Source organism: Juglans microcarpa x Juglans regia, chromosome 7D (genome assembly GCF_004785595.1).
Source record: "Juglans microcarpa x Juglans regia isolate MS1-56 chromosome 7D, Jm3101_v1.0, whole genome shotgun sequence".
Taxonomy (NCBI): domain Eukaryota; kingdom Viridiplantae; phylum Streptophyta; class Magnoliopsida; order Fagales; family Juglandaceae; genus Juglans; species Juglans microcarpa x Juglans regia.
In genome coordinates this window covers 4,128,078-4,155,938 of record NC_054606.1, presented here as the reverse complement: position 1 = coordinate 4,155,938, position 27,861 = coordinate 4,128,078, and the positions used below count along the sequence as shown (strand labels likewise).

Genomic DNA, 27,861 nt, shown 5'->3' with positions numbered 1-27,861 from the left:
GATAAAAATTAAAAATTAAAAGTTAAATAAAATATTATTAAAATATTATTTTTTAATATTATTTTTATTTTATAATTTGAAAAAGTTAAATTATTTATTATATTTTGTATAGAAATTTAAAAAAATTATAATAATGAAATAAGATAAGATAAAATAATTATTGTATCCAAACCGGACATTTTGGAGTGACGACCTCACTACTAATTTTGAGGGTCTTGGATTTGATAAGAGAAAAATAAATGAGTGAAAAGAGGAAAGTTTTCTTTGCTTTCTTCTCATTCTTCTCTTTCTTCAAGTTAAAGAAATATTTTGATAAAAAAAAAAAATAATAGTGTAAATGGGAAGTCCAGAAGAAAATACAAGATAGCTAGCTAGCACAAGCTGCATCTTCCCTGCCCAAACAAGGAGCAAGCATTAAACAGCATGAAAAAGCCTTGCAAAGATCCTAAACACAAAGGCCTTGCAGTAAACACAGAACCTAAGTTTTAGAGCAGAGCAGAGCGAACAAAAGGCATCAGCAGCACAGAACACGGCAGTCAAGCTGCAAAAAAGCAAATTAAGCAGCACCAAAGACAACAACCAGCAGTACAGTTTGACAGCATCAACACAAATAATAGAAACATAAACAACAAAATTAAAACAGCAAACTCATATAGCAAGTAGCAAGCATCCCAGAACACCACCATCACCACCACTGTAAAGTTTACTAACAGTAATAGTAATAAAACAATAGAATCGCCAACAATATATCTGGAATACAAAATAATCAGCAAGTACAGCAAAACCCCACTGCAGTAGCAGCAACTAGCAACCAGGAACAACTGATCGAGCAGCAACGGTATCAAATAAGAAATGACAACAACAACCAAAGACAGCAATATGTTTCTGTTTTAGACCAAAGATAGCAGCACAACAATGATAGAAACAGCAAACATCAGCACTTAAAAAAGTCTTTATGGCATCTCGGGCTGCAACCAGATAGCACCAACTAAGAGGCAGCACATGGCACCAGTTCAGAAAGTATTTACAGTTTGAGAACGCGAAGACTATATAGTATATACATTCGTGCCTCTTGCTGTTGGGAAACTGGTTCTGAGATTTGGGTTGAATGATCTAGACGAGGATGGTTAACATGATAGATAGGGGATGATCGTCAGCTTGATGGATAGCTAGCCCGATGAGGTCCGGCCGTCCCCTTGACCTTGATGTTTGCATCGATATCAGGGCGTGAAAAGAATATATATATAGTCTTGAGTGAGTGATGGTGAGGGAGATCGAGGATTAACTACTGCATGGGCCGCCATTCGAAACATCCTGGTGTCATGAAAGGTAACTGGTATCAACATTTGGTCTGTATATCGCATCAAAGATGAGACATCAATTTTATCCAAGGGAACATTATGGCTAATATATGACAAACAGTTTGTCAAAAAAACAGGCGACAATGCGTGATTGAAATTTAAAACCCATCGGAAAATGCGTTGGTTAACATAAAATTTAAAACCCATCATGTTGTTTTGTCAAATAACATGAATTTTATTAACATATATAATCATTAAAAAAATAGTTAATATTGACTCATTTATTACTCAGACCCAAGTCATTGAGATAGGAAATATTCTATATTTCACACTAAATTTATAATATTCATTTCACTTAAAATAAAAGACGAAGCTTAATTATCACTCTACATATTCTTAATATAATAATTTAGTTACGAAATTATTTAAAATACAAGGAATGTTATAGCCCCAAAATAATTTTATAAAATATTATAAAATAAATCTAATGGATTTAGAGATACTATCCGCATCACCACCAGAATCGAGGGTGCACAAAATCTAACCCTAAAAGGACGTTTTATTTATTAAAAAAGATAAGCTAAAACAATGTTATTTTATTAAAAAATATTATTTTTTTAAATACATGTGTATACATACATAGATTGGGCTAGGTTGGGCAGGCAGGTAAACCTCGGGCAAGCTTGGGCCAACCCTTGGCTCCCGACTATGTGTTGGCATTCACTTTACAAACGAGGCGGCTAGGTGGAGGCCGGATAGGGTGGGGGAGAGGTGGCAGATGGTAGTGCCCCATTGTCTAATTCTAAACAGATCATTTAAAACTACGTCTATTTGTAAATATTACATTTATCTTAAAATATAGTATATAACATTATTTATTAAAAATGATAAAATTACACTCTAAAAATAGGGAGATCGGATCGAAATCCGGTGCCCCACGGACAATGGATTTCCCAGTCCCTTACACGTGGTCCCACTCACTCGGCCATAGGACCGTCCTTTACATTTTAAATCACCGAAGCGCTCCACAGGTCCGCGCCGGTTATATTTTATTGTATTTTATTTTATTTTTTTGCAATATACATGGGAAAACAAATTCAGAAGAGCAGCCTTTTTCATTATTTTTAATAAAGAATGTGCTTTACCCGTTTTCTCTGATCTGAGTTCAAGAATTTGAGAAATCTGAGGCCCCATCCCAAATGTCGGCTTCGACCGTATCCATCACGGCGAACCCGGCGGTTCGGCGTCGACCCGTGGTGTCGACCGAGAGGAAGACCACTAACATCGAGTTACTCGGCCTCAACGAAGCTGCTGCGCCCCAACTTAGTCCCAACGGTCCGGCGGGAGGTGACGATGTAGGTGCTGCCGGAAACGGCAAGGATCTGAGCAACCACTCCATTCGCGGTGAGAGATCGTCCAAGGAATTGGCGCAGCAGGTGAAGAAATCCCTGGGAAACAACAATAACTCCAACGTGCCTCTTCGCCGCACTCGCAAGGCGCTTCCTCACAAGGCGGAGCACCCTCGATGGGTCACCGTTCTCAGAGTGTTCGCCAAGAATTTCGTCCTCCTTGTTGTCCTCGCCGGCCTGGTTCACTTGATTCGTAGACTCGCAGTGAAACCTGGGGAGACCGTGGCGGGAACTGAGATGGGATTTTCCGAATTAGAGGGGAGGATTGCGGAAGTGGAGTCCTTCATGAAGACCACCGCCAAGATGATCCAGGTCCAAGTTGAGGTCGTGGACCGCAAGGTAGAGAACGAGATCGGGGGGCTAAGAAGGGAAACTAAGAGCGAGTTGCAGAGATTGGAAATCAAGAGCGAGGGATTGGAGAGGTCCTTAGGCGAATTGAAAGCAGTTGAATGGTTATCGAAGGAGGAATTTGATAAGATATATACGGATTTGAAAAAGACCAGGAGTAAAGAACATGGAGATGGAGATGTGAATTTGGACGAGATAAGAGCATACGCGAAGGAGGTGATTGAGAGGGAGATAGAGAAGCACGCGGCGGATGGGCTCGGTCGCGTGGATTACGCCCTGGCGGCTGGCGGGGCGATGGTTGTGAAGCACTCGGAGCCGTTTTTGGTGAGAAAGGCCAGTAACTGGTTCTTGAATGGTGCCAGAGATTCTGTTCGTACCAATGCCGACAAGATGTTGAGACCAAGTTTCGGGGAGCCCGGTCAATGTTTTGCGTTGAGTGGGAGCAGTGGCTTTGTGCAGATTAGGCTGCGCACGGCTATTGTTCCTGAGGCTGTTACTTTGGAGCATGTTGCTAAGGTGATGTTGTCTATTCAATATTTAGTTAACTGCTGAATATTCATGATGCGAAGCTTATGATATAATATCGTTTTGTACATAGATGCGTTATTTCATTGGATTTGCTTGCATGCTCTACCTGACGCTGTTGGATTGTTTGAATATCTGAGATGTTGAATTTAAGGTTTCACATTTTGTGTAAATTTCACATAGTCACAACCTGCACAAACTCTTCTATTAAATCTGGAATGTTTTGAGCATGAAATTGGTTTTTGGGAATAATGGGGAGTAGGAACACCTACTTGTAAATGCACAAATTGTGGGGAGTAGGAACACCTACTTGTAAGCTTGACCTGAAGTATTTTAAGTTTTAGACGACATGACAGTCTACCTGTTGGAGTGTTATTCTTGCATGGAAACTTAAGAGAAGGGTTGGACGATGCCAAAGAGCTCTTGCTCAAATGGAATTTTCTCATCTCCTAAAGAATGGGGTGGAGGTGAGGTAATGGGTTCACGACCCACTGTGTGTGTGCATGCTTATTAATTCTTAATGACTTTTAATGGCAAGATCTATTGTAACTTACCATTAAAGTAGACATATTTGTTCGAGGGTTGGGGTAAGGGCATGTTAAATTTTATTCACTGATAGATTTGGCTTGAGTAGCAGACCCCAAACTTGTTAGGGCTGGATTTCTATTGACCAAAACCAGTTACTTGCCTTAGTGTTAGGGATGCTTGGGGAATGAGATAAGATGAGAATTTTATGAATAATAGTAAAATGGTTTGTGAATAGTAGTCAAATGGTTTGAGTTAAGATGTTTTATTGGGTTTTGGGGAAAGAGAGAAAAAATTGAATAAAAATATTATAAAGTTAAAATGTTTTTAGAATGTAATTTTTAATATTATTTTTGTTTTTAAATTTGAAAAGGTTGTATTATCTTTTGTGTTTTGTTTAGAAGTTTGGGAAAATTGTAATGATTAGGTAATGTTTATATGAAAAAGTGAAATTTTGAAATTGAAAAGTGTTGGTGTTTGAGTGATGTTTGGGAAGGAAATTATGAGAAATTTTGAGAAGAGATGAGATGAGATGAGTTTCCCAAACAAGCCCTTAGTATTACATCACAATTTCCTTTGCTAGAGGGATCTCATCTTGGCTGAAGTGTTCGAATTTATCAGTTGACCTTTTTGATGGTGGCCTGTTGAGGAGTGAATTTAGTATTACACCTTTAGGGCTTGGTTGAGAATGCTTTATGGTACATCTTAACTAGCTATACAGCCTTGTATTGATGAGCTCAGATATTAAGGCTTTGATGTTGATGATATCCTTTGCTTGTTTAGCAAGAGAAAATATTGCATGTTTGTTGATGCTCGGCGTGTTATCCCCCCTTTTTGGCATGTGTGTGTGTGTGATTGCATAGGACATGCAAGATAAAATAATTTAACATATATGTTTTGTCTATAAATTGCTGCCATCCTATTAGATTCCCTTTCTTTGTTACAATCTTGTAGTACTGGGTTGATTTGCCAAGTTGAATTATCTGAGATCATTGCTCTCTCTCTCTCTCTCTCTCTCTCTCTCTCTCTCTCTCTCTCTCTCCACCTTCCATCTTTCCTTCTCTTGGTGAAAAGTTGATAGTATGTAACGTAAGAAGTTGGTTCTAATAGAAAAATAGCACGGCATTTGCATGCTCTATATATTTTGGGATGTCAACATTATGTTATTTCATGTTTATTTTACCGATAAAAAAAATGTTATTTCGTATTTATTTTTTGTCTGAAACTTGTAAGAAAAATTGAGGAAAACTATATTTAGCAGATTCTACATTTTTTTTATTACTTAGATGATACTTGATACGGTGCTTTTGAATTTTCTGTGAGCTCTTGCCCAAATGGCACCTCTCTCTTGTATGAGCAGGGGTGGGTTGAAGATTAGTTTGTGGGCTAAAGAGGCATGAGTGTAACTCATTAATTAGTTGTTTTATTTTAGCAGAATTCTGCAAACATTCAGAATCTATGTTTTGTGCCCTTGAGATGAGTGGGCTTGTGTAATAAGGAAAAGTTTTAAATTTTGTTTCCATTTCTGACCAGAATATCTGGGTCTCTCATATTGGTATAGCAACTAGTACACTTTACCTCTGTGTTCCATTTTGTTCTAAACCCCAGGCTGTTTTGGTTTGTTCAGGCCATTTTGTTCTGTTTCAGTTTTTCCGGAAGAAATTTACATCCCAGCTCGGAAAGGGTTTGCGGTTGTATTTATTATCTTTTTTTTTCTTGTAAAAGCCAGCCTTTTGGTAATTTCAACCAGACTCAGGAGATTGAATATCCTTTGCTCCTTTGCTTTCCCAAATTCTTGATCTCGATTCTCTACTCTCTCAAATCTCAAAGCCTTTCTTCGGACACCCAGTGCCAATCATTATTTTTGGTTTGAAAAGGTAAGTCTAAAGAATGTTATAAATAATGCTGTCAATGATAAAATTGAAATTTGTGCAAGTATTATTCTGGCTCTTAGATCGCTCACAGTTGGTGCCAACTTTATAAGTTTGTTGTTCTCCCGGGCATGATTTTTTCTTTCCTCTTACCTGAAAACTTATTCTCTCTTGCTCAAAGTAGATTTGAGAGACAGTTGGCTCACAGTGTGCTACAATTTTGTTAATGGCGTAGGGATTAAAGCCGCATAAAATCATGTATTCTATAAATATATAATCTCAACAATTCATTTGGAAACTTGTGCTCGATCCCCGACACACAACCTGTAAACTATCTGCTACAATTTTACAAATACTGATCTTTGAGAATATAGTATGAATTGTACTTGCACTCACACAAGAATATAGGATCCATGTCCTCGTGTACATGTACGGTTTTTTAGTTTACTTTTTTCCTTCATTGTTTGTTGGCTAGGAAATACAAAAATTTGGATATGGGGGTAATTCTGAAACGGTACACCTGTATACATTTATATTAAAACATTCCAATCTTTGGCCTAAACCAGTAATTCTGTTTTGTTTTTGGACGGGTGTATGGATTAATAGCATATGCACACGCAAGACAGGCATTTAGGTTGTATGTTTTTCTATTTTGTTGAGATTCATATGATCCTTAGTTTCTTTTATCACTGATCTGCTCCATCTATTGTGGTCATTCTTGCTTTGGAGTTTACATGTTAAATCAACACATCTGAGAATTAGTTACACGAGATATAATTGCCTCTGGTATTGCAAATGAAAAAATGCATCTGCTATCGTGTCTGTTTTGGATGATGATTCGCAATGTGCTCTTCCTTGTTTACCTACCTCTACCTTTCTGCTGTGGATAAGCTGATTAGGAAACCACTACTAAGATTTGCATATGTTATGCTTTGTTTCCACTACTGGTTCGTTGCACAACCAGTATGAACAGCCTTTGCTCAAGGCTATTTCATGCTGGTTGGCGACTCACAAGTTTCTGTTACTAGTTGTCTGCCTGTGTTATTCTACCTCATTAATTTTGTTAATAAATTGCAGCACCATCTGTAATCATCTGATCTATCTCTCTTTAACTTCTCCGATTATGCTAATAAATGTGTACCTGAAATTTGTTTTTGAACAGAGTGTCGCATATGACAGATCCAGTGCTCCCAAGGACTGTAGGGTCTCTGGATGGCTGCAAGGGCATAAGATAGATGCGGCAGTCGATACTGAGAAGCTGTTTCTTTTAGCAGAGTTTACTTATGATCTCGAGAAGAGCAATGCTCAAACCCTCAACGTCTTGGAATCAGTGGGCTCAGGCATTGTTGACACCATCAGGCTTGACTTCACGTCGAACCATGGAAACCCTTCCCATACTTGCATTTATCGCTTCCGGGTCCATGGTCGGGAGCCCAACTCTGTTTCAACAATGGAAATGCAGTCTTGATGCAGCAACGCAGGCGGCATATGTGTCCCTCTTTTTGTAGGCATCTGTGTCTCTCTTTTTGTAATTGTTGTTCCTACTTCCCCATATTCTTTATTTAGATGTAGTGTCAAAAATTCCAACTTTCTAGTTACAAGTCATAGACTCTGCATAGAGAGGGAAAAAAAAAAAAAAACCCTAGATAGAGACATCTAGTCATCCGTGTTTAAAGTTTACTATTTCCTCGTATTAGTGTTCATCAAATAGATGTGTATCTTATCGTATGATTTCTGACTAGTTATGAAGGAGCTTATATATTACATTATCAAGGTGAAGCAAAATCGTTTTGATTTTACTTAATTAAAAATCATTTTAATTTGAGAGCTTAGCATCCATATCAGCATGCTAAGCTCTTTAGACATCTTTCGATTGCTATGGAGTCAAAAGTCTTACCACTTGAAAACAAAAAACAAAGAACATTAACCGATGGAACGAGATAAAGGTACAAGATAATGTTCTTATGCATGCGCTTTTGTTTTTTGTCTTTTTTCCCTTCTCTTTGAGCTGAACGTTTGCAAGAATGTCAAAACAATAGAAAGGTGGAACAAAAACAAATGAAAAATGCAAGAGTCTGATTGGTTTAGGGTCATTCAGTAGGGGACACTACGTGGTATATATCAAGCACCTATTCATTTGTTCCTTTTTTGTTTTTCTGGGTCCACTCAAGCACTTAAGCTTCTTGGTTATGATCGACTGCATTTGCATTTGCATTGCAAGCACGCACGGCTCAAAGTTTCACATATCCTTCTAGTTTATAACGCAATCCTCACTTCTTTTGATTTGACTGTATAGACTATATATGTGGGGTTTCACAAAGAAGATATGCATGCATGGTTAGCCATGCGAGGAATGAATTTTCACAAAGAAGGGAGAGTTTTATAGCAAACACAAGGAGGCCACCACCTTGATTAACTCAAAGCCTTGAAAAAGAGAGACGAACGCAGTTAAAGAATGTATATAGACTAATGCTTTGATGTTGATGGGATGCTCAGATTATACATTTCTCAAGCTTTTGGGCCACAGAGAGGGGGAATGAACTTGTCTGAGATGTTTCTTTTTTAGTGTCAACCAGATTAATTAAACACAGAGGGTCATTGAGGAGTGGGGACTGCTCCAATCCAAATTTTTGGAGCACAAAAAGAGGGAAATCCAGAACATGATGTCTTGCGAGAGCCCCCCCACTTTGCCAATTGAAAAAGGAACCGGTCTTCACCAATTCTGGGAACTGTGCACTTTTCCAACAGGCAAATGCCGACATCTGCTGTGTCCTGTAGCTTATTCTTGAAAAGAATACCTCAACAAACATAATTAGTATCTTATAATCCTTGGGACCAGCAGGCTTATGGGCACCTTTTCAATTGATTCTATTCCTTGTGCTGGGGATAAATATTATTCCTTTCTACTGGGAATGGAAAATTCACATGCTTTGTGGTTGTTTGACTGACACAGATGATGATGAGCAGGATTTTGACGTGGTTTTATGACATCCGTTAAATCTATATTACATATATAAAGAGATTACACAAAAGTAAACTCACAAATTGATATGATTTTATGATATCTATTAAATCTATTTTATAATAAAAATAACTTTAAAATCTGATGCATCTCATCAAGTTACGTCAGTTCGTAGATTTACTTTTATATAATCATTGTGGCTAAAGTATTTCTTTGTTTATTAAGGTGGTTGGTTTAAGAGTGGCATATATGGCAAGCTTTTTTCTTTTTTTGTGTCCAAGGCTTTGAATTTGACTAAAGTTATGCAGTTGGCGCCTCTCCATAAATTGGGCAAGACCAATTCACCGAAGCAAAGTTCTTTTCGTTACTATAATCATAAACCATAAGGATAGGTTTGGTTTTCTTTCTTCTTGTTATTTAGGTGGTTGGTTTAAGAGTGACATATATGGCAAGCTTCATCTGTAATAATATATTTACCGTAAATGTTATTATAATTTATAAAAATAATTATCAAAATAGGGATACTTTTTAATAAAATATTATATTTTCAAGTTGGTGTTGGTGTGAGAGTACATGACATAATTTAATTTGAAATATAAGTGCTAAGAAAAGTGTTACGGTCATTAAGATATTATATAAAAATAAATATACAAATTGATATGGTTTTATATGATACGTTAGATCTATTTTATAATAAAAATAATCTTATAATTTAATATACAACATCAAACTACCTCGATTTGTAAATTTATTTTCATAAAACTTGTTAAATTACTCCTGATTTGAGAATGAAATATCTCATTTTTAATTTTAAGACAAACTTAAAAACTGGGTACTGATATGGGTACCATGCAGCACTGGAGTGTCATTGACGCATAGCCCCGGGGGAACCAAAAGAGCCCTAACTAATTTGACATGGACTTCGTAGTATTTTGTTTTCTGCGCGCGCGCACACACACACGTGGGCTCACTTTCCCTGTAATCATTGATCATCTTCTCTCTTTTTCTGACAAATGCTCCTTTCCAGTCTTCTCTTCAATTTAAAGTTCAAAAGCCACCCAGAACAGAGATGACAAAATAGAAGCAGAAAATAACTCCAAAAGGAGTTTGAAAAAGAGATCTCTTTTCTGCGGCAATAGAATAGAAAGAAAACAAAAACAAAGTATTAAAACTGCCCAATCACAGCGTTTCACGAAAAGTGTTTGAAGTTAGGACTTTGAAGGGACGTGTGAGGTTGTATTTCCTTCCATTCCTACCTTTTGACTGTTTATTTTTATTTTCTTTAATTTTCCCCTTGATTCTGAAGAAAATCCCAAGTCCCCGTTGCACGTTAATCTTACAGCCTCTTTGGTTTCGTCCATTCAGTTCTTGGGAGAAGACCCAATTTTAAGCCATTAATTCCATTGTCGCTATCAGACAGACTATCGTTTCTAGACCATCGAATATTCAGGTTTTTTTTTTCCCCTTGTCTCCCCACATCTAACTCAATTTTCTATGTATGCTACTATGGTTCCAGGAAACTGGCATACACTATAATATTGCATGTTTATAATAAACGAATTGCTTGCCTGGGCAGTTGACTTTCTTGGGAAAACCCATTTAGGCTGTCAACCCCTCTCGTGCGTTGCCACCCTCTCCTTTTTTTTTTTTCTTGAAAGTCTCTGTTCTTCAAGAAGGCCATAGAGAGAATGCGCAAATTCTTCTTTTCAGGTAATTTCTGATTCTTTATGTTAAGAAACGATTGGGTGTTTCTTTATGCCTTCTTTCTGAATGTGAAGGTCCATGTCCTTCTTTTAATCTTTCTGTGTTTTGAAAATGTACATCTTCTTTTTCTTGATTTGGCCTTAAAGCAATGTTGTTTTGGTCGTCTTTAAATGAAGTTAACATCTTTCTCAAAAGGATAGATGGGGATTTTAGATCATGTTCTCTTATGCATATTATAATCTATTTTTCAATCAATTATCAATGGCTGTATTTATATTTTCTTAAACATTGCAAGTCTGAACAATTGAATGGTTTCTGAAGGTTTATGATTTGGGGTATGCCAGATTGATGCGATTTCAGAAATGACTCTAACGAGCCAAGACGGGAAGAAGAAGGTCTTTATTCTTACTTTTAAATCTCCCAGACTTATTTTTTATACATCCTTTTATCGGTTTTATGTATAATAGATGTCATTCATTCTGTCATTGATTCTTCTCCCTGTGATTTCAGTCATTCATTCGGAATATGTTTGCCAGAAGGGAGAGAAATGATAGGGAAATGAATAAAGGCACATTTTATATCCCTGGTGAGTGACATGACATTCCTGCTTAAGAGATTGGCATATCATCATTATATCTTTTTTTTTTTTTTTTGAAAGCATATTTCTGTGCGAATCCCTTCGTAAACGTGAATGTAATCTCTTTGTTGTATGGATGATACCTGCTGCTTTATCTAGAAAGTGAATGAATTACTTTTCCCCTTGAATGGATCTTTTCTTCTATTCTTTGTTTTGGTAATGTAATTTTGAAAAAATGCTCCAAAACCGAAACAGCTTAAATAGTAAGGAACCTCTTTTAAAAATGAAAATAAAGAAAAAGAAAAGGGAACAGTAATGGCAAAGAAAAAGAGGAGCATGATGCCAATTTGCTTTAAAATGAAGAATATATTCATGTTAAGTTGATCCTTATATGGTTTCTGCTGTCGGTCAAAATTATGTGGAGTTTGAGAATAGCTGGTTTTTTCAGCTACACGGTCGGACTTACAAACATTTTCTGTCTCAAATTGCTTTATTTCAATCATATTTTTTTCATCATTTAATATTCTTCTGCTCGTTTATACTTGCAGAAGCAGAGTCTGATCCAAGGCTTAAAAGTCTAGTTTTTACTGGCACAGGACATCCGATGTCTCTTAGTCAAGATGTTCAGACTTTTAGGTACTGAAAAGATGATCTTTTTCTTCCTTTTTGTGAGTTTCTTCATTTCATGGAGCAGCAGTGATATTTATGCACACACATATGTATATGTTTTTAAATTATTCTAACCTGAACATTCCATTTCTTGTTTTTGTATTTAGAGTCTTTGTAGCAACATGGAATGTAGGTGGAAAATCTCCCAATAGTGACCTTAACCTGGATGATATTCTTCACGCAGATCAATCAGATATATATATCTTGGGGTACTCTCTCTCTCTCTCCCGTTTGTCATTTGCCATTTATTCTAAAAAAATGAATTCCTTTGACAAGTGGAATCCTCTGAGCCCTGAGGTGTCTCACATGGTGATTTTAAAACAATTTTACTGAAAAATTGTTGACAATACTCAATTTGGTTGTATGGCACTTGTTTTGATGGGGTGGACATAACAAAAAAGGAAAAAGGGGGAAAAGGAGAGAGATGAGGACTGAAGTTTTAGTACCAACCTTGCAGTGTTACACAATAGTTTAGAAACAATCTACTATGAGCTCATAATCGGGGAATTTTTTTTATTTATCATAATTGAATTAAATATTTCCATGGTACTTACTGTTCTGTCCTGTAGTCTGATTGTTTTTTGAATTGTCAGTTTTCAGGAAATTGTTCCTTTAAATGCTGGAAATGTCCTAGTCATAGAAGATAATGAGCCTGCAGCGAAATGGTTAGCCCTGATTAATCAGTCACTTAACAAATCATCGGAGCTGGCATCAAGAGGATTAAAACCCACTTCCTCCCTTGGTAGTTCCTTGTTCTTCTCAAAGTATTCCCTTAAAAAGATCAGTAAGACTTTTAGGACAGAGAGCGGAAGGAGGCTGAAGACTTGCAACTGCAATCTTGAATTAGAAAGGAAGCAGAGTAAGGATCTCTGTTTTCGATGCCAACAATCGCATATAAGCGAAGATGAATTTTCTTCAGAAGAGGATGATGATGTACCTAATGGAATTGACATTGCGGGAATTTCTTTTCCCTCAAGTACCAACCAGATGAATTACAGTCTTGTAGCCATTAAGCAAATGGTGGGAATTTTTGTCACTGTTTGGGCAAGGAAGGAGCTTGTACAGCATATAGGCCACTTGAGGATCTCCTGCATTAGTCGTGGGATTATGGGCTGCCTTGGAAACAAGGTATTGTTGATTATTTTATGTCTTATATATGATTTGTAGATATTCATGTATGTGTATATATATTTATAATATATCTTATATATATTTGGGGATGTCACATGCTTACAATACCATATATGTCATTGTACTGCTGATTCTATGGTGTCAGGGGTGTATTTCTGTGAGCATGTCATTCCATCAGACAAGCTTTTGCTTTGTCTGCAGTCACTTGGCATCTGGAGAGAAGGAGGGGGATGAACTTAGAAGAAATATGGATGTCATTGAGATATTGAAAAACACGCAGTTTCCAAATATCTGCAGATCAGTTCACAGTAGGGTGCCAGAGAAAATCCTTGAACATGAGTGAGCATCTATGAAATTATTGATTAAATAGGGTCTTTGGTAATTCTTATATCAAAGCTTGTTACTAAATGTTTTCTTTACCACTTGGAAAAATGGCCTCAGTCGGATCATTTGGTTAGGGGACTTGAATTACCGAATAGCTTTGAGTTACTCGGACGCAAGAAAGCTCCTGGAGGAGAATGCCTGGGATGCACTTCTGGACAAAGATCAGGTAGTTGATTTTGGTATATGAATACAACAAGAATTCGGTTTGGAGGTTGGACAACATATGGAAGTCCAAATTTTGTTTCCATGTGCTTTATACAATTTGGACAGCCCCTTGCGGTTCATATTACAATTTTGTTTCTGATTCATCATTACCTTTAAAAGAGCTATTATAGAATATGGTAGTAATCAATACATCTTCCAGGAAAATCTGAGGTCATATAATAGGAAACTGCATTCCATCACCTTTCTCTGATAATTTCCATTTTGCTATCATCAACCATGAACTCGTTCCTTCAAATGCATTGTTAATTACGGTTTAAGAAGATGACTTTATTCTCTGTAATCTTTTCGGCAGAACCTTATCTTTTTGTATCATTACAACACTTAAAAAAATTAGACCAATGCTACACTTTATCCTAAATTTTATCATCCTCAGTCATACATGCCGATGTGGCAGATTTTAAGGGGCTTTATATGTTTAGCATTTAAATAGACAACCACTTAAAGGGTGCCACATCAGCGTATGTGACTTGGGATGATGAAGAATAGGATGAAGAACTCATTTCTCAAAAAATAACAGTTCTTGGAATATTGAAGATTATAAAATGAGAAGTACTTGGCTTTAAATGATATGATAATCAATATAATACTTAGATAACAAGACAAAGTATTTTGTTTTTTAGATCAAACAGCCTGGTAAAGCTTGGCTTGCTGGGACTTTAAACAAATTCTCTGAGCTTTTGACTGCCTCTGTTGCCGCATGCTTTCTTTGTTGCTTCATGTGCTCTACTCATTATTGTTTATTTACTTTTATAGCTAAAAATTGAAAGAGAAGCAGGGAGAGTATTCAAGGGATGGAAAGAGGGTAAGATCTACTTTGCCCCCACATACAAATACTCTAGCAATTCAGACACCTATGCTGGAGAGACAAAAAAATCAAAAAAGAAAAGGAGAACTCCTGCTTGGTATGTATAAAAAATATTTGTTCCGACATAATTAAGCATTTTGTGCAAAAATCTGAGAAGTTAATAATTGCAGGTGTGATAGAATACTATGGCATGGAACTGGGATACGGCTGCTTTCTTACATACGTGGGGAGTCTAAGTTTTCTGATCACCGGCCTGTTTGTGCAACATTTTTGGTGGATGTTGATGTTGTATCAGGTGGATTAAAGAAGGGATTATCTGGCTCTAACATGAAAGTTAGGATTGAAGAGCTTTTACCTCCAACTAGAAATCTATTCATTGAATAAGTTCATGCACAAAGTATTATGATTTTAGTTCTGTTTAGTGGTGACTTTAAGGAGGGGTACCACAGTACCGAGTAAAAGCATGAAGGGGCTCAATAGGTAAAGAAAAAGGAGTGCGCTTTTCTTGGTACCTTTTGTGGGTTCTAGTCCTTATCATCGAGATGGAGCCTGTTTTCTGAGATTAGAATTATATAGCATGGTTTAGTTAGTTTCAGATCTTTTAGTGTTAGGAATGTTGTTTGATTGTTTCTCATATATATCAGGTACTGGTGCACTTAACACAGTCATCAAAAGACTGAAGTAACATTCTAATTTTGTTTATCATGTGAGATTGAGTAGGAAGAAAAGCAGAGAGATTGGTGAGGAGTCATTGTAAGTTGGGCAACCTGTACAGCATTTTGAAACTGTGCTAGTGTAAATAGCTCTTCGATAAGCAACATGTTTATTGAGAAATGTACCTGACTATTGGCAATTCTGTATTTTGACACTTGAGAGGCAAATGGTTGGTGATGCTTGTGATTAGGAGAGATTACACTTTATGCCTCATTATATTTGTCATGTAACTTCAGTTATATCTTAATGGCAGACATGGGATAAAAGCTTCAAGGAGGTTTTCATCCATTTGCATTGCATTTCAGATATGAAAGCAAAAAAAAAAAAAAAAAAGGATGCATATATGCTGCTTGTAAAATTCAAATGCTTGTCCTTACTTGGTTTGATTTTAGGTTCACAAGTATTGACTGGACCTGATCTGTGTTGAACCGTTATTAATTGTAAATACAATATGTTCATTGTCAGAGTAATAAGAATCTGCTCAATTTGAATTGAATCATAGGTGAACAGAACCGAGTATTGATTATTTTATGAATGAGAGCATTTAGTGTCAAAGTTCTCTGCCACTTGCAAGTTGGACTAGTCAGATTATTGTTTCTTTATTGTTCCCTTTCAAATTTTTTTGTTGTTCCTGCGTCATTCACCATACCTTGGCACGCCGTTTTAATGGTTGTAAATTAGTTAGCAGGTAGAATCCAAAGTCGACAAGCAACCATTTGTAACTAAATCACGTGCATTATCACATGATTGATTGTAACGTAAACCAATCTATGGGAATATAGCTTTGGAAATTGGAAGCTGCAATAGTCAAAGATTCATCACATGACAAACCTGCACTAATCTCTGTTTTTAATTAATAAGAGTTCCTCGATCCTAAGAAATTATCTTGGGAAGCTTTATTAGAAGTTGCCTCAACTCATCATTTCCCCAAGCAATCAGCAAGAAGATATCCTCTAGAGTCTGCAAATCATGACATCCAACTTCAAATCAATGAGTGCAGTAGTAATCTTTGCCATTACATTGATGCTTTCACTTGCAGTTAACATGGCTCAAGCCACGGTTCATCCATCTTCTATGTCTTCAACATTGCCTTCATCTTCTCAAGACCTCCTACATTCACACTCGGAACAGAAGAATCCGAGTACAACTGGCCGGCCTGTGGTTGACAGTCTTCGAAGAATACCTCCTAGTGTTCCCAATCCCACGCAGAACAAGTAATCTTACCTACCTTCGCGAGTATGCTCATGGCTTTTTCCAATATATCTGAAAATTTACACCAGTCATGTTTCTGTTCTAGGTGGCCCAGGCCGAAGCCTCGGACAATAGGCTGAAGACAGCTTACATTAGCTTGAATCTGTCAAGGCTTAGATATGGGTCTGCATGCAAGATATAATATGCACTTATTTTTTTTTTTTTTATATTCAGTTATGTTAGTTTAGAAGTAGGTTAGCTATCTGTGTCTGTCTATCTATAACTACTTTTACTAGGCGAAATATAAGATTAGGAACAACAGAAAGAACAATGCAAAATGACATTATCTTCAAAAGCAATGCAGCTAGTTAGCTAGCTAGGAACAACAGGCCGTTTTGATGCTTTGTAAGATTGCTTGTAGTCATGTAGCTAGGGTACGCAGCTTATATATTGTGCTTTTGTAACTTGAAAAGTTATGTATTCATGATTCATCTAATGTAATCAGCAATATGTTTAGCTTCTGAAAAGTTCTTCAGGAAGTTACGTGTGTGTGTGCGTGTCGTTGCCAAGACCTCGTCTGCCACAAATTCGATCGTTGTCACCTATAGCTAGGATGTTCTGATAACCCTGCAAAAATTGGGCTTCTTGCAGCAGCAAGTGTTGCCAAAAAGAAATGGATTGGCGACGAACATTTCAATCATCACTAAAGAAAGCTCGATATCCAAACATTAGAGAGCTTCGCCTCATGAGTTAGAAGGCCAGACTAGCTACGTTCAAATTTTGTGGGGGTTGATTAGTAAAATTACTACTATTCACAGAATCCAAACGCAATGCAGATGAATAGTACTCTTTATAGTATAAAACCAACTAAGAAGTACTTTCTCTCTGTTGCGATAATCAAGAACGTACAACATGAAACATGCATGTAACAGATGATGCAAGAATTTGACCATAAAGATTCGAAGCAGTCCTCTGCCAAAAGACGCAGGAAATTAAAGCTCCTACGGTCCTACCTGCTGGCTGCGACTGGAGTGACTAGCTTTAGTTGAGGGGTTGTAAGTAAAGACTAAAGAGTCCTTGAGATCGAGTATCTCAGATTCTCAAAAACACCAACGTCCTAGCTAGCTAACAATCAAATATATATATATATATACCAAGCGCGGTTTGCAGTCTTTCCAAGCCCTTTTTTCAAAGTCTTTATATCCGGCCCCTTGCACCCATCCCCTCTCAAGTTTCCAGAACCCAGATTTTGATTTTGTCACTAATTCTGGATCCCATTGTGACTCCCTAATTAAGCTTACTTGGACAATAATTAATAGTAGTACTACATGAATGAGTGATCATCTTCTAGGAAATCCTCATGTTGCAACACTCCAGCTTCAAAAATAAAATTTTTATTTGGATCTAACAAGCTGCATGCTAAAAAAAGGTACGTGGTCCATGCATGGCCGGGGAATTAGTGCTACTTGAATTTGTTGCATGATCTTATGCTCTTAAAAGTAGAATATGATCACACACGTATATATCCTCTAATTTTCACCCTACATGCATCACATTATATATATTGAGATACATGGGCGTGCTTGTCCCGATCATTTTAAAATTATAAAGTGCATACATGATCTTTTTATCATATATATATATATATATATATATATCTTGTTTGATTCACCCATGCTATCATCATCTGATCCACACAACACATTTGGGGATGTCGTTTTATTTCATTGACCCCATGCATCCATATATGCATGAGGAGGACAATACGATCGAGGGATCAGTAGTCATGAGTCTAGCTAGTGACTCTTCCGGACTTAATTATAATTGAGGGCAATACAAGGGACTGCATAGTGGAATTGATGCCTGCATTAACGATCATCTTGAAATTTGCGCCTAGATAAAAGATTGCATGGAGTTCTCATCACTTCTTCTAGCTATCTGGACCGGACCGGAGTAGGAGTTTATCTGTACTATATCAATAGTTTCTTTTTCACCTTCATATAATGTGCATGGCTTTATCCTCCTTTGAATTATCTGCTCCATAGTTAGTTTCTAACCAAGTTAAATATTATTTGTTCCTACGTACGTACGAACTGTCACAGTATAGATATATATGTTGGTGTGCATTAACTTTCTGCTTGTCGATCGGACTGATCATCTTTAGCTAGCTAGCTTATTAACATATTCCTTTTGCAATGTTTTGTAGAACAGCGCTAGCTCATGTTTGAAAGCACTCGAGTCAATATATAAGGCTGTATGTCGTACCTAGTGTAAGCTAGCTCGGGATTCAGGTTCTGATCTCGATCGGTTGGAGATTATTATATATAATTTATATATAATGTATATATGAGGTACTAGTACTGGAGATCAGGACTAAATTACTAATTCACTTCAGCAGATAATTAAGCTACGTACGGATTTATATATTGATTATTTTATTAATTTGGAGATTGATATTTAATTTCTTCTGCATGATGATGTTGGGAATTAAGTGAATGATTATTAATAGACATGCATTAAGCTCATCATGCTATATATTACTGTAATAGAATATTTTGAAGTGAATTAATCTGATAGAATATTAGTTAATACATAGGAACAACTATATATTAATCGACGTGAATACAAATCATAAATGATTTAATTCTAAAAGATCAATATATAGGCATATCTTCTAAACTTTATAATATTTAATATTATTTATTTATTTATATTTTTAAATAATATAAACGGTACGTACTACATTAAGTACATGATTGATTTGATAATACTAATCTCCAAATGGAACGTGAAATTTGAACAGAAAATTATAGATCAATATATCTGAATGAATAATGATATACACACAACATATTACATAACGTATTATACAATAATGTTATAAAATGAAGATATTTTTATAAAATAATATTATTTTTATAAGATATTTTACAAAAATATTTTTTATTTAAAATATAATTATATAAAATATTATAAAAAAAATATTATGTATAAATCATTTTCTATATCTCCATTCCTGATTGATCCAGTCCCTACCATCGTCCCAATTTCTGGCCATGACTGTCCTTGTAAGTTGCTGCCATAACTACATTATTGACTGTCCCATCTCTGAATTCTCAAATCGACAACCCCCCTCTTCCTCGCTACTACTTTCACGCGCATTTGTACGTCCTTTTCTCTGGCTTATCTATATACTACCTATATATATACAACTACTACTCACTGTCCTCCATGCCAAAACCAAGTAGTAGCCAGCAGTCTTGGGCAGAGTTTATCATCACAAACACAATGCCAAAAGCACCATTTTTCCTGTTTAATCTCTTCCTATTTTTTCTTCTTTCACTTTCCTTGGCTCTGTATGGTACCTCGGCCCAGTCCTCTCCACAGTCGCCTTCTGCTGCATGCAAATCTACTCTCTACCCCAAACTCTGCCGTTCCATCCTCTCCACCATCCGCTTCTCGCAGTCCGACGCTTACGGCTACGGCAAGTTTTCCGTGAAGCAATGTCTGAAGCAAGCACGTAAAATGACAGACCGGATCGGCCACTACCTCACCCACAAAGAGGGACGCTCGTCGATGAGCCACGCTGAGACTGGAGCACTCGGGGATTGTCGGCAGCTCTCCCAGCTCAACGTGGATTACCTGGAGTCCATCTCCGCCGAGCTCAAGTCAGCCGAGTCGATGAACGAAGAGCTGGTGGAGAGAGTGCAGACGCTGCTGAGTGCGATAGTGACGAACCAGCAGACATGCTACGAAGGGCTCGAGGATTCCGAGAGCAGCATCGTGGGCGCATTGTCGGAACCGCTGAACAACGTGACTCGGCTGTACAGTGTGTCACTTGGGTTGGTGACACAGGCATTGGATCGGAATCTGAAACGAAACAAGCGGAAAAAAGGCTCTCATGGTGGATCTACGTCGACCAAGGCACACCCCGATCGAGAACGACTTGAAACTCTCATCAAGGTAATCAATTTAATTATATTGCGCATGCTGATCATGATCATCTTGTTCTTCCTGCTTGAGTGCTTGGCTAATTATTTTTATGTTCAGTAAAAATATGAAAACCTTGAAGCATAGGATTTGAGCTAATTATAAGTACGTCATACACAGTTTACTTAATTAAATGTTTTATATTAATGTATAGTATATACTTTGAGAATGTTCAAAACCTAAACGTATACGTAGGCTAGCTCATGAGCTCTGATATCACGGCCAGTAGTTGATCCTTTCAGTCACATTCCCACCTAAATTGGCTAGTTTAATTGGCACATGCATGTGCCAATAAGCTCGAGAATTTAGTAATAAAAGAAGCTAGTAATTATTTATTTTATACGTACCTAAAAAATAAAATAATGGTCAACAATGTGGGTCGGGTGAAAAGTCAAACAATGCGATGAGACAGCTTGGCACATGGGTTTTAATTTCAACTTGCATGTTAATTCAGGCATGCACTGTGCACGTACGTACGGTGGTGCCATTCTTGTAGGGCTTTGAGCAGTGAGCATCATGTACACTTGCTGCGTTCAAAGGTTACTAATTACTTACTATACTATATTAATTAACTTTAGTTTAAAGATCATTTGCGTTTGGTGGGACCGGAAAGACTAATATCTATGGCCACCAGCCTGCAGAACTGCCGGAGGCCGCCGATGGCTTGACGTCACCTTCGATCTGAATATGTATAATATGTTTATAAAGGGAAGGGACTAATATTATATATATATATATATATATATATCTGTGTGCGTAGCTCAATTGGCTGTGAGTAGCAACTTCTCATGATGTCTTATCTCCTCATGTCCTAACGTACATATATATTCCAAACAGAATAATACAAACACATACAGTAAGGATATATCAGGATATGATCATTTTACCCATATCCGTTCTAGAAACGTCTGATAATCTGATTTAACTCCTCATGCTAGCTGATCATGACGTGTACACGGTTTCTGATCTCATAATATGTCTGGTCATTTTCTCTGAACAGCGAAACCTCTTTCTATTTATTTTCCCAACATCAATGAAGTTTTTAATAGCTAGCGTACTATGGGCACTGTCTCGGAAATCTGTTCCAAAAACATATAATATATATATATATATATATATAAATAAAATGATGCCTTTACGCGTTCCAGCTATATGTGTGTATATATATAAAAAATTTTAATTGTAAATCAATTGCATATTAATACTTATATTTATTTAATATAATTTATTAAAAAGTAAATTTTATTAAAAATAATATTAATTTAAATTTAAAATATGAATGTAATAATATTAATACATAGATATGTAAATTTACTTATACATAACAAATTCATATATATATATATATATATACACATACTGGGTTTGGTCATGGTGGGCGATGGGGGAATATAATTAATTACAGTTTTGACCATTTTTAGCTTATGAACGTTGGATCGGGACAATGCGACCTTCGGGAAAGGAAAAAAGAAAAAACGAATATCGGAATATTAGATGATCGAGAACAAGAAAGGGACATCGAAACGTGCCCTGCACACTAGCCAACTTGATCAGATTCCCCATTCCGACTGGCTCGGAAGCTGCAATTTCTACGTCTCTCTACATGCAGCTTAGCCCAAAAAATAAATTAAAACAAGTAGAAAATTGTTACCACTATTTAGTCGTGTTCATATTAATGACCGCTTGATGACATGGGACTTATAAATGATCATATTATGATATTGATTAATTATAAGACCTTCTTACATTATTTAAATACATCATTTAATTACTCTTGATTCCTATATTTTTAGATAGAAAAATACTTTACATCAGTCATTGTTTGGCATCAGCCAAACCACACTTTATGTGTCATGACCTAAATCACTCACCCAAAACCTCCCGAATATGAGAGAGAGATCCGAGCTAATGAGAGAGAAATCTAAAGAAGGAGTGAAAGACTCAGGGAGTGAGAGATGTAATGAGTGAGAGAGCTTGATGAAAGAGAGTCTGGATAAGAAAGATAACTGATGAGAGAGAAAATAGTTGACCAATCCATAGTACAGTTCTTTTAGGTATTCTATTCGTCACAAACTTGTGGGGAGGAGACTCTTGACGTGATAAGAGTTGATTTGTACCAAAAATTTTAAAATTTTTTGAATAAAACATGTTAATAGTGATTTGTACCATGCATGATGGCGCAGTTTGCTTGCCTTAATTGGCTGTAGTCATTGTCAGTCTTTCAACATGAATATATACATGAATTGGTGGGTAGTACTACGACTGAGCGCGCCCAATTACAGCGAATACATGATCGAACTCAAATATTTATTGAGAAAATCTATTTAATAATTCTCATAATCTTTTTATCATCTTTATGATATGATATTAAATAATAAATTTATAAATAAAATATAATATCATCGTAATATCATAAAAAAATAATAAAAAGTAGAATAATAAGTAAGATTACTCATATTTATTTACGTTTTCTTCTAGATTAGAAAAAATTGAAGTGAATCAATACTTCAATTTATTGCTGTAGGTACTGCGGAAAAACTCCTGCAAAAAATCAAAGCAGCATTGCCCCACGAAGGAACGGACTCTTGGTGAATTAATGCCGGAAGACGGTGGAATTCTTGTGAACGATACTGTGACTGTCAGCCTTTATGGTACCGACAACTTCACCTCCATCACTGAGGCCGTCGCATTTGCTCCCAATCAGTCAAAGCCTGAAGAAGGATATTTCATTATCTATGCTAGAGAAGGATATTACCAGGAGTATGTAGTCGTACCCAAGCATAAGAAGAATATAATGTTGATTGGAGACGGTATCAATCGCACTGTGATCACAGGAAACCATAGTGTAATTGATGGCTGGACAACCTTTAATTCTTCAACCTTTGGTAAGTAAATTATAACGTCAAACATGATCTCATATATCTTTCAATAAATAGTACTTAATTCTTTATATTGAGTTGACTCAAACGAATTGCATGCATGGTGATGCAGCTGTTTCTGGAGATCGGTTTGTAGCAGTAGATGTTACGTTCAGGAACACGGCGGGTCCAGAAAAGCACCAAGCAGTAGCTCTGAGGAGCAATGCTGACCTCTCCACCTTCTATCGTTGTAGTTTTGAAGGCTACCAGGACACTCTCTATGCTCACTCTCTTAGACAGTTCTACAGGGAGTGTGACATATATGGGACTGTAGATTTCATTTTTGGGAATGCTGCTGCTGTCTTTCAAAGCTGCAATATATATGCTCGAAAGCCATTGGCTAACCAAAAGAATTCCCTCACAGCCCAAGGCCGTTCTGATCCAAATCAGAACACTGGTATTTCCATTCACAACTGCACAATTGAAGCTGCACCAGACTTGGCCATGGCTTTGAACTCCACATTAAATTATCTGGGCAGACCTTGGAGGGTGTACTCCAGGACTGTGTACATGCAATCCTATATTGGTAGTTTGATTCATCCACTTGGGTGGTTGGAATGGAATGGAACAGTTGGTATAGACACACTCTATTATGGAGAGTTTGAGAATTATGGGCCAGGTGCAGATACTGGTATGAGAGTTCACTGGCCTGGTTATAGTCTGATGAATGCTTCACAAGCTTTGAATTTTACAGTGTATAACTTCACAATGGGGCATACTTGGTTGCCTGGTACTGATATACCCTTTTCAGCAGGGCTAGTGGAGATTTAAAGCTAGATAGAGTTCCATTCATTTTTCTTCATGTGCTGTAATTTTGCAATGATTTTTTTGACTTGAATGGAAGTCTTCAAGTGTTCTATCCTTCAAAATTGACTTGAATAAAAGTACTTATAACTGGACTCATATTTTAGAGGTCTATAGAATCTTGCTTGTTTTCAAATTGAGAAATATTTTAGCCACAAAATGATTACACAAAATAATCTACAAAGTGATGTGATTTGATATGATATGTTAGATAATATAGTTATTTTTATTATAAAATAGATCAACAGAACGAAACAAACAAATTTCAAAGAGAAGTATTACAAATACAAAAGGGATTATACAAAATTTAACCCATAAAGTGGTGTGATTTTATGCAATCTGTTGATCTATTTTATAATAAATAGTTTAGGAATGCTAGACAGAATGACACATATTCTGCATTATCAAATAGCATATGCATGGAAAGCAGCATCGATCTCCTCTGTTAAAATTCTGATGAAAGCTTAAGATTTCTGCCTGTGGATTTCATTTTCATTCGAAAGTACCAAAACCAAGTTAGATTTTACTGTATTGATCTTATTCCAAATTCTTTTCAATCAATGAATCATATAGTAAGAGGTCAAGAAATAAAACAATTAAGACCGAAAATAAAACATGAGTTATAAGAAGGGTGAAAAAAAAGAGCTGAAGACAGAAATATATATAGACCAAAAACCAAACATGATCTCTTCCAAACGATGGAAGACTGCAAGAAAATTATCACAATCACAGGCCATATTTGTAGGGTACACCTACGGCCTCTATCCAATTGTTCCCTTGGATGAACGAACCGACTGTAAATTTGCTGGCTATTTGATTGTTAATGGTTCTCAACCCCTTCCACTTGACTCTGTTCTTTGTGTAAGAACTGGGGCCATAATTCTGATACTCCGAATAAAATATGGTGCTTGGGGCTGATGTCCCTATCCATGGTAACCATCCGTTGGGGTCGATTAAGCTTCCTAGGTTGTTTCGGAGGAACACAGTTGTGGAGTAGTTCTTCCATGGCCGTCCAAGATATGTCTGGACAGATTTCAAGTCTCCAAAAGGTGATATGGTGCAATCTTGTATTGTGATTCCAGTATTCTGATTAGGGTCAATCTTCCCTTGAGCTGTGATGGTGTTCTTCTGGCCTGGCATGGGAACCTTGGCGAATATATTACAGTTCTGCAACACAACAGCGGAATTTCCAAAGATGAAATCAACTGTGCCGTAAATGTTGCATTCTCGGTAGAACTGTCGATTGGCGTGTGCATAGAGGGTGTCCTGGAATGCATCAATGTGACATCGGTAGAAGATTGATAGGTCTGAGTTTGACATTAGAGCCACAGCCTGATGCTTGATTGCACCCGCGTTGTTACGGAACCCCATATCTCGTGCAATGAAGCCCTTGCCAAACACAGCTTGTGCACAGAAAAAGAAATAAATATTCCTGATAATTTTGCAAGTATATATCTCCCATATAAAATAAATAATAAAATTTATCTCATATCTTGGAATTGTAATTCTGATTTTACACTCCATCTCTTTTAATTAAATATTTTACGTATTTAGTGAAAAGTCTGATCCACACATTAAAGAGAATATTAAGATATAAAATTTATTTATTCTTATCGATTTAAACTTTTGAAACGGACAAGCTTAACAAAAACTCGAAAATCAGCGCTTTCCATTTTCACGCTAAATTATCTGTGTAAGATATAAATGATTGCTATGATCACAAGAAGTCTTACCAAATGTTGCAGTTGAAAAAGTTGGCGTCCCGTCCACAAAGTTGAGATTCCCAGATACAATTGTTGCAGTCATTCCATCGCCAACCATCACCACGTTCCACTTTTTCTTGTCCACCTGCACTTTTTCGTAATAAACTCCACTCTTCACGTGGATCACAAACCTCTTGTTGCTTTTCTCTGGAACATCCTTGAGCGCTGCTGTAATTGTTTTGTACTTACTAGATCCATCTTTCGCCACAACTATGTTGGCAATCTTTCTCAAATCGGCCGAACTTTGAAGCAGCTTCCGATCTTTTGGATGCAGCCACTCTGGCTCTTCATCATGGCCGTGCTGCTCAGGGAAACTCATTAGCCGCCGTCTTAGCTTCACAGAGCCAAAGACTTCCGACATCCATTTGGTGATGGCGAGGCTGTTGCTGGTTAGTTCAGTAGAGTTCTTGAGGTGATTAGTAATGGCGGTCTTTAACGCTCCACTTGCACTCTCGAAGCCCTCTAAGCACGTTTGTTGGTACGTACCTGCAGAACTTAGCCATGTTTTCAGATCATCCATAACTTGAAACAACGATTTAGAACCAGCCGATAACGTGCCATTGAGATGATCCAACGCAAGACTCAGAAGTTCATGACAGTTTTTGAGAGCCGTGGCCGTCATGTTTTCATGGATTCCATCAAGAATGCCGGACTCAGATAAATGTAGAGCAGCATTGGACAATTCAGCCATGGCTGATTGGACTGCCAACTTGAACACCGCCGCCGGCTGGATCTCCTTGGAGTTTTCGAGAGAACTGAGGGTCCTTTGGCATGAATCCGGGTAAAAAGTAACATCGCACATTGCTTTTATAGAAGAGGCAAGTGGTTGGTGGTCTACGCCGGCAGCTTTTTTGGCATCAGAACGATTAGAAGCAGTTCCAAGTACCGTAGCAACCACAACTCCGACGAGGATTATGGCGGATAAGCTTATGATTGCTATTCTCTTTCGGGTTTTCCGGCGAGCCTCGAGCCTTGCTTGCTCGGCTTCATTTAATTTGGCGTAGGGACTCAAAGAAGACATATTTGTGTGGTTTCTGTTCTTGTCTCTGCAATTGCAACAAGGGTTTTGATCTTATATATATATATATATGCAAGCATGAGGAGATCGAGCACAAACAATGGGAATTTAACGCGGGCGATCTACGTGCGAGGCACTACCACCCCGATGGAGGATAGATATCGATGCAGCCTAGACTTTTCGAAGGCTCATTCGTTGGAGTGCTTGTCATGTTATAGCACTTTTTTTTGTTTTTTCCCACAAAAAGTGTTTTAAATAACTTACAAGCAATATTCAGCAATCCAAAAACTTAATAATATACAGCCATAACAAATTCAAAGACCGGGGGGTTTTTGTCACTATGAAAGTTTAGAAGGGAAGGAGATGAGGGGTATGCTTTCAAAAAGGTTATTAGATTTTGCCTACTGCAATGAATGTGCGTATCGATTCAGATCTGGATTAATTTTTTTGGTATGCCAACTTTGGAAATTGTTTAGGAGGGTGGGTCCTAGTATCCTTAATTATAGGCTGAACAGTCTAGTGTGCTGTAGCTTCTGGTTCATTCACTGCTTGGATTGTGAGCAATGAGTCACCTGCCATAACAACTCTTCCTATGTCTCTGTCCTTAGTTTCCTTTACTCCTACAAGCAGTGCAGTGGCTTCCTCGTGGCATGGATCTTGACTGGGAATGAATTCAGTCTGAACAAAAATTAGTGATCCATCTTCTGATCTACAAATGGCAGCTGCAGCCTGCTGTACTGCCTGAACTTCTAACCGCCACATCAAAAGTGATGATGTAGTGATCACTAGGAATAGCTCTCCATTGGTGGCTTTCATTAGCCTGCTTAATGACCCAAACATAACAGTGCTCTTTTAAAGTTTTGATGGTGCCATTTACAAAATTGCTAACATTTGGCTGGATGGATTCATGAACAACCATGTTTCTAAGAAACCAAAGACTATTTAATGATGATCAACATTATCCTAGGCTTTACTCTTCATGAGTACGTAGAAATTATTATTATTACCATTATTATTTATAAATTAA

General features: G+C 37.1%; 4 protein-coding genes across 12 annotated transcripts; 3 read left to right on the top strand and 1 right to left on the bottom strand.

Moving 5' to 3' along the window:
• The first annotated feature begins 2,381 nt into the window (after positions 1-2,381).
• LOC121238726 (SUN domain-containing protein 1-like) lies at positions 2,382-7,748 on the top strand. The gene is made up of 2 exons (XM_041135731.1): positions 2,382-3,574; positions 7,142-7,748. Exons 1-2 carry the CDS (start codon positions 2,501-2,503, stop codon positions 7,445-7,447), a joined length of 1,380 nt encoding a protein of 459 aa, XP_040991665.1. The 5' UTR covers positions 2,382-2,500; the 3' UTR covers positions 7,448-7,748.
• A 2,335-nt stretch (positions 7,749-10,083) lies between these two features.
• On the top strand, positions 10,084-16,842 carry LOC121238724 (type I inositol polyphosphate 5-phosphatase 10-like). Of its 9 annotated transcripts, XR_005935154.1 has the most exons (13): positions 10,198-10,391; positions 10,518-10,651; positions 10,967-11,040; positions 11,156-11,231; positions 11,771-11,858; positions 11,999-12,100; positions 12,485-13,019; positions 13,168-13,361; positions 13,464-13,572; positions 14,385-14,533; positions 14,607-14,916; positions 16,190-16,364; positions 16,448-16,842. XR_005935154.1 is itself a non-coding variant. In XM_041135725.1 (12 exons), the coding sequence occupies exons 4-12, from the start codon at positions 11,008-11,010 to the stop codon at positions 14,818-14,820; spliced, it is 1,500 nt and encodes a 499-aa protein (XP_040991659.1). In that variant the 5' UTR covers positions 10,084-10,174; positions 10,307-10,391; positions 10,518-10,651; positions 10,967-11,007; the 3' UTR covers positions 14,821-15,070. The 9 variants fall into 9 exon arrangements, 7 of the variants coding, with proteins under 7 accessions (XP_040991659.1, XP_040991663.1, XP_040991661.1 ...); XM_041135725.1 differs by lacking the exons at positions 16,190-16,364; positions 16,448-16,842 and adding an exon at positions 10,084-10,174 and having other exon boundaries at positions 10,307-10,391; positions 14,607-15,070; XR_005935155.1 differs by lacking the exons at positions 16,190-16,364; positions 16,448-16,842 and adding an exon at positions 15,081-15,238.
• A 2,709-nt stretch (positions 16,843-19,551) lies between these two features.
• On the top strand, positions 19,552-24,148 carry LOC121238723 (probable pectinesterase/pectinesterase inhibitor 47). Its single transcript, XM_041135722.1, has 3 exons — positions 19,552-20,304; positions 22,856-23,216; positions 23,323-24,148. Exons 1-3 carry the CDS (start codon positions 19,573-19,575, stop codon positions 24,018-24,020), a joined length of 1,791 nt encoding a protein of 596 aa, XP_040991656.1. The 5' UTR covers positions 19,552-19,572; the 3' UTR covers positions 24,021-24,148.
• Positions 24,149-24,649: 501 nt separating this feature from the next.
• On the bottom strand, positions 24,650-26,837 carry LOC121238722 (putative pectinesterase/pectinesterase inhibitor 24). Its single transcript, XM_041135721.1, has 2 exons — positions 25,787-26,837; positions 24,650-25,456 (listed from the first exon to the last, which is right to left on the bottom strand). The coding sequence occupies exons 1-2, from the start codon at positions 26,835-26,837 to the stop codon at positions 24,780-24,782; spliced, it is 1,728 nt and encodes a 575-aa protein (XP_040991655.1). The 3' UTR covers positions 24,650-24,779.
• Positions 26,838-27,861: the final 1,024 nt, after the last annotated feature.

Excerpts from the sequence above, each read along its gene's own strand:
- LOC121238724 (XM_041135729.1), top strand. The coding sequence starts at position 11,008 with ATGACTCTAACGAGCCAAGACGGGAAGAAGAAG. Across the intron at positions 11,859-11,998 it reads CAAGATGTTCAGACTTTTAG|AGTCTTTGTAGCAACATGGA; the intron begins GTACTGAAAAGA and ends TTTTGTATTTAG. Across the intron at positions 14,534-14,606 it reads AAAAGGAGAACTCCTGCTTG|GTGTGATAGAATACTATGGC; the intron begins GTATGTATAAAA and ends TAATAATTGCAG.
- LOC121238722 (XM_041135721.1), bottom strand. The coding sequence starts at position 26,837 with ATGTCTTCTTTGAGTCCCTACGCCAAATTAAATGAAGCCGAGCAAGCA. Across the intron at positions 25,457-25,786 it reads TTTTTCAACTGCAACATTTG|CTGTGTTTGGCAAGGGCTTC; the intron begins GTAAGACTTCTT and ends TCTGTGCACAAG.
- LOC121238723 (XM_041135722.1), top strand. The coding sequence starts at position 19,573 with ATGCCAAAACCAAGTAGTAGCCAGCAGTCTTGGGCAGAGTTTATCATC. Across the intron at positions 20,305-22,855 it reads GACTTGAAACTCTCATCAAG|GTACTGCGGAAAAACTCCTG; the intron begins GTAATCAATTTA and ends TTATTGCTGTAG. Across the intron at positions 23,217-23,322 it reads CTTTAATTCTTCAACCTTTG|CTGTTTCTGGAGATCGGTTT; the intron begins GTAAGTAAATTA and ends ATGGTGATGCAG.
- LOC121238726 (XM_041135731.1), top strand. The coding sequence starts at position 2,501 with ATGTCGGCTTCGACCGTATCCATCACGGCGAACCCGGCGGTTCGGCGT. Across the intron at positions 3,575-7,141 it reads CTTTGGAGCATGTTGCTAAG|AGTGTCGCATATGACAGATC; the intron begins GTGATGTTGTCT and ends GTTTTTGAACAG.